This window comes from Chenopodium album, chromosome 5 (genome assembly GCF_948465745.1).
Source record: "Chenopodium album chromosome 5, dcCheAlbu1.1, whole genome shotgun sequence".
In the NCBI taxonomy this organism is placed as follows: Eukaryota; Viridiplantae; Streptophyta; class Magnoliopsida; order Caryophyllales; family Amaranthaceae; genus Chenopodium; species Chenopodium album.
The window spans coordinates 76,686,917-76,693,198 of record NC_137838.1 but is presented as its reverse complement, the minus strand read 5'-3'; the positions used below and the strand labels follow the sequence as shown (position 1 = coordinate 76,693,198).

Genomic DNA, 6,282 nt, shown 5'->3' with positions numbered 1-6,282 from the left:
AAAGGGTTAGAGCATCAACATCATGCATACCTCCCTTTTTAGCATTGCGTCGTCCTCCTGGATGGTAGTTGTCATTTGCCGCCATCTTCTCAATCAACTCCTTCGCCTCAGTAGGATTCTTGGTCATGATAGAACCTCCAGACGCAGCATCAATATATATGCGAAATTCATGGGTCAAACCATTGTAGAATGTCTGGATTAGCATCCACTCAGGAATACCATGGTGAGGACACTGTCTCTGTAGACGCTTGAACCTTCTCCAGGCTTCATATAGAGACTCATCATCAGATTGATGAAAGGTAGCAAGCTCGTTCCTTAGTCTCGCAGTCTTCTCTTGCCCCAAGAATTTAACTAGAAAAGCCTTGGCAAGCTTATCCCACGTATCAAAAGAACCAGTACCTTCATCTTTTAACCATTCCTTCGCCCTATCCCGTAGTGAGAAAGGAAAAAGACGAAGTCTAATAGCATCATCAGTAACACCGTTGAGCTTCATAGTATCACACTTCTCCAAGAAACTGTCTATATGAGTTACAGGACAATCATTCGGTGAACCCGCAAAAGAATCATTGGAAATGAACTGTATGAACTGAGGTTTCAACTCGAAACTCTGAGCAGTGACCGGTGGTCTGACAATACTAGAAAGAAGTCCGGTTGTTGTATCAGGAATTCCATACTCTAAAAGAGATTTATTTCCTGGATCGCCCATGCCTCTTTTGTTTTGATTCTTCTTTCTTTTTCTACCTCCTCGTCTCCTTGCAGTTGCTTCGATTTCAAAATCAAGTGGTAATAGATCGTCTGACCCTGAACGTCGAGTTTGCATGCAACAAAGAACTAAAAGCAAAGAAATCAAAAATACAAGAGACAATAGCCGAAGCAACAAATAAAGCTTAGTAAAAACGAATCACAAATAACTAGAATGAAACCGTTAGTCCCCGGCAACGGCGCCAAAATTTGATAGGCGTGTCGCGTACCTAACAAAAATAACCTAACAAGACCACTACTATGTAGACGGGCAAGTAAGGGTCGGATCCCAAGAGACTATGGTTCAACTAATTAAATAGACTCAAGTAAATACTAAGCGAGTAACCAATCAATATCGATAGAATTAATAACTAAGAGCAATATCAACTAATAAGCAAAGAATAATAATACTATGGAATTAATCAAGAACTAAAAACATCTAAGATTAAGTATCCCCACTAACATGAATCAATGCAATAGAACAATCCCTTTCCCTCAATTAAATCAATAAACATTCCACAGGACAGATGCTCCCTAAAACAATACTAAGAGTTTCTTTCGATCAACTAATAGCTTCCCTAACATGCAATCATACCTATTTTCATGGAATCATACATATTAAAGACATTGAGAACGGCATCCTATAAGTCCTAGCAAGAACAATTAGCTATTTTCATGCATAAAAGCTCCAACTTTTAATTAGGGTTCTAAAATCAATTAAGAATCAACTTTCGTTGTAAACCTAATCACATTCAATAATACTATTTCTAGTTAATAATTGATAATAAAACCAACCCTAACAAAGAGGAATTATAAATTAATTAAATTGGGAATTGGGAATCAAATAACACATCAATCCATATTAGGGTTCAACCTAACCCTAGATTATGAAACTACTCACACATGATAATAGAAATAACAAGACAAATAATTAAAGGAAACATAACAACAATAGAAAATTAAAGAGATTAAAGATGAAAGAGAAATACTTGAAATTGAATTAAGATGAATGCTTCAATGGAGTTCTATGTGTTCTCTCCAAAACAACGTAGAATGGAAAAAGTTATAATAAAAACTAGATGTTTTAAAAATAGGGTTAAACCCCCTATTTATACTTTCCTAAAAATAAACATAAAATAAAAAAAATGAAATAAATCTCCTGCGCACACGTACACGGCCGTGTGCTGATGGGTACACGAGCGTGTAGGTGAACTTCTTACGGAGATGGAAACACACGACCGTGTAGCTCGTGGTACACGACCGTGTAGCAAACACTCGAACTTGGATCCTTCGCATGACCGTGTAGTTAAGGGTACACGGCCATGTAGCATGTAAGTGTGGATGGAGGAATCACACGGCCATGTAGTTTATGGTACACGGTCATGTAGCATTATCATCAATCATCATCTAACACTCCATACACTTCTCATGACTTGCAAATCTCTTTATAAAGCTCTCCAATCCACCTCAAAATGTCGTGGCATGCTCATAATCACTCCAAATGCTCCATTTCATCCTGAAATCACAATATAGCAACCAAAGAACCAGAATAGAAGAAATCGAGTCCAATTTGGATAAAACATACAGAAACACGAACTATATGTTGAATTTCTAGAGTAAAAACGTCCCAAATAACCCAAGAATAACGGTATAATATCCACTTATCATCTACCTGCACAGCATTAACAGAACGTGATCTACCTGTTGCCTCGTAAGGCTGATGCCGCCACGATCCTCTTGGGTTGCTAGCGACCTTCCGATCGGACGAACTCCTGGAACTTGGATGGGAACTGCGATTGGCGATATCTTCGTCGAAGCGCATTTGAGCCACGGCTCTGGTCCGGACTTCTTCGAACGTTGAACATGGATATTTGATCATATCTTTATACTGATCCGAGTCTGTATGCAGTCCGCGGAGGAAGGCTTCAATGGCAGTCCTGTTGTCGACATTCTTGATTGATATTTTCTCTTTGTTGAATCGGGACCAATAGGCTCTGATGGTCTCCTTAGGACCTTGGACGATCCGATACAGATCGCTCGTCTGCTTGTCGAACTACCTTCTACTTTCAAAATGGGAATAGAATTTGTTAACTAACATAGCAAAACTAGTTATACTACCTGGTTCAAGCTTGCCGAGCCACTTAAGGGCGGAGCCTGTCAGCGTCGCACCAAACGACTTGCACATGCATGCTTCCCAGCACTCGAACGGGATCGAAGCTTGCCATATTCGCTGCTTGTAGTACTCGACATGCTGCTCTGGACAGGTTGTTCCGTCATACAGCGACGTAAACGTCGGGAGCGACAATCTTCTGGGAATCCGGACCAGGGCCAACTCGTCGCAGAAAGGGATAGCTGCGAATCCATCTGGAGCTTCTCGCTGGACGGGGATCGGCACGCCGGGCATCTTTTTCATCATTGACAAGACCCTAGAGTTCTGCTTTTCTAAGGCAACCAGCCTTTGGAGTAGGATTTCCGTCCGATCGGGCTGCGGGTTACCTTGATCGTCGCCTGGAGTCCGAATACTTCCTTGCCCAGCATTCCTAACAGGGGGGTCCACGTCCATTTCTTCGCCACTAGATTCGGTATCAGTATCATGGGGGGACTCAATGATATTAGGCGACGACATTCTGGGAATCAGGTCTAGCTGCCTTGGCCGGCGACGACGATTGCTTTGGGTGGATTCCAATTGCTGACGGAGAGCGGCTGCATCGGAGTCTGACGCTTCTTTTTCCTTGCTGAGACGTTCATTAGATTCCCTAGCTGCTTCGAGATCGGCTTGAACTTTCTCATAGGCAGCTTTTAGCTGTTCTGGGGTCATTTCGTCGGCTGACATGTTGAAGGTTTGGTGAGAAATTTTCAGATTTTACCTAGTTGTAGCCCCACGGTGGGCGCCAAATTGTTTGTGCTAATTTTTGTTAAGTGGGATTGAATATCAAAATCTAGGCTACGGATCAACTAAGCAAAATATAATGTAAGGCGAAAAGTAAAAAGTAAGTAAACGACACAAGGAATTGGTGACGCGGAAAACCCAGTGAAGGTAAAAACCGCGGGTAGAATGAGGATCTACCGAACTTTCACTATGCAAAAAGTAATATCGGTTTACAAGTTTTTCGGTATATGATGAATGCTATGAACTGATGCCATGCTCGTTGCTACTACGACCCTTATATAGATGGTTTGCTAGGTCACACCCTAGCCGTTGCAAGGAGATAAGATCGTGCCCATGATTTTAGGACGTTAGTTGCGGAGATTCCTTTTCTTCTGTTTTGAATTCTAACGGACTGGGAGGGCTGAAGTTGGACTAAGTTTTAAGCTTATCTCTTCCCCAAGGAATAGGAGGTCGTTATTTGACTCGGTCTTCTGCCGATGTTTCAAGCTTCGTCACTCTCACGGCTTCGTCGAGGGACGTCTTCGTCGTTGACCTTTGTTGACTATCGTTGACTTGGTCTTGCATATTTTTACCCATAACACTTCCCATCTTTTACTCTCTTCTCAATCATCTGTTTTTCCATCTATTTCACACTATACCACCTTCCAAACACCAACAAACAACCACTTGGCTTCAAAACATACCCCTTCCTAGGCACCTTAACACAGTTCCTAGTAAACCGGCACCGTTTCCACGATTATAGCCTCGAAATCCTTTCTCCCCTCCCCACACACACCTCCGTCTTCTTCCGCCCTGGCAAAGTGCACGGTGTCATCACCGCGTACCCTCCCAACGTCGAACATTTCCTTAAAACCTGTTTTGACAACTACCCTAAAGGCCCTCGCTTCATCTCTTTACTATACGACTTCTTTGGTACCGGTATCTTTAACTCCGACGGTCAACATTGGCTCCATCAACATAAAATTATTAGTTATGAGTTCAACAAAAGTTCCCTTAAGAACTTTGTCCTAGAGAGTGTAAGGTTTGAGATTAAAACACGGCTTGTTCCGATTTTTAAAGAGGCATCCGGTTCGAACCGGGTTTTGGATTTACAAGATGTCCTCGAGCGGTTCGCTTTTGCTAATATTTGTAAGTTGGCGTTTGATTTTGACCCGGGTTGTTTGGCGGGTGATGGGTCGGGAGAGTACGAATTTATGCGGGCTTTTGATGACGCCAATACGCTTAGTGCCGGGCGTTTCTTGTGTGCGCTCCCTTTTATATGGAAAATTAAGAAATTTTTTAATATAGGATCAGAGAAGAGGTTAAGGGAATCAATCAAAACCGTCCATAATTTTGCTGAAAAGATTATACGGATGAGGTTAGAAGAAGTATCAAGAGGAAATATTAGTAATGTGAATTCCCAAGATTTGTTGTCACGTTTTATTTCCGCAAATGAAACAAGTAGACAACAAGATGGTAATTTTTTAAGGGATGTTGTGACAAGTGTTATCCTAGTTGGGAGGGATACAACATCCTCGGGATTAAGTTGGTTTTATTGGCTGTTAGAAATATGAGATATCGGAAAATATATTACACAATATTTTTATATCGGAAAATATTGTGTAATATATTTTCCGATATCTCATATTTCTAACATTGGCTGTTATCCAAGCATCCCGATGTTCTGACAAAGATTCGGTTAGAAGTTGGTGAGGTTCGGACTAAAGCTGGTAAACAAATCGGGGATATGTATGATTTTGATGATCTAAGAGAAATGAATTACTTACATGCAGCGTTATCTGAGAGTCTACGATTATACCCTCCAGTACCTCTAGATACTAGAATATGTTTGGAAGATGACGTGTTTCCTGATGGTACAACTATTAGGAAGGATTGGATTGTCACATATAGTACGTATGGTATGGGGAGAATGGAGAGCATATGGGGTAAAGATTGCTTAACATTTCGACCAGAAAGATGGATAGACGAAAATGGTTGTTATAAACCGGAGAATCCGTTTAAGTATCCCGTTTTTCATGCGGGTCCAAGGATTTGTTTAGGGAAGGAGATGGCTTATCTACAAATGAAGTCGATAGTAGCTTGTGTGGTGGAACAATTTGATGTGGAAATGGTAGAAAAAGAGAAATGTCCTCAATATTTGGTGTCACTAACTCTAAGGATGAAAAATGGACTTCCTGTTAAAGTGAAGGCAAGACAATTCTAATGGGCTTGAATGAAGCTATAACATCTATGTTTGATCTTCAAATCACCCTAGCTATAACATCTACTGTAATCTATTCTCACTTATTAAGATAGAAATAATCTAAGTTATTATTATTATTATTAATTTTTTTTTTTTTTTTAATAGTATTAATTTATTATTTCATTAACAATTACAATGCTCATTTAAGTTAAATGATCAAGTTTTATCGTATGCTTACGATTATATATATATATATATATAAAAGTAAATAAATTAAGCAGATCAGATTACTCTGATCATAATCAAAATTTTGCAACTTTTTAGGATAATATATCCTTATCATTATTGTCGACTATCTTGGATGATATTTATCTCCATTATTTACCTATTTTATGGTTCTTACAGATTATCAAGCCTTGCATCCACACATAACGATACTCCGCAAAAGCAATTCAATCTAAAATATTTC

General features: G+C 40.1%; 1 protein-coding gene, 1 non-coding gene and 1 pseudogene across 2 annotated transcripts; all 3 read left to right on the top strand.

Annotated features, from left to right (window-relative positions):
* Window positions 1–215: 215 nt before the first annotated feature.
* LOC145633315 (small nucleolar RNA R71) lies at window positions 216–322 on the top strand. The gene has a single exon (XR_014112648.1). It is a non-coding gene; the product is annotated as a small nucleolar RNA R71 (small nucleolar RNA).
* A 3,887-nt stretch (window positions 323–4,209) lies between these two features.
* On the top strand, window positions 4,210–5,184 carry LOC145633197 (cytochrome P450 CYP94D108 pseudogene; annotated as a pseudogene).
* Window positions 5,185–5,264: 80 nt separating this feature from the next.
* LOC145633196 (cytochrome P450 CYP94D108-like) lies at window positions 5,265–6,183 on the top strand (the record flags this gene model as incomplete). The annotated part of the gene is made up of 1 exon (XM_081685473.1): window positions 5,265–6,183. A coding segment is annotated over one exon (570 nt), but the record flags the coding sequence as incomplete, so codon positions are not given.
* Between the last annotated feature and the right edge of the window lie 99 nt (window positions 6,184–6,282).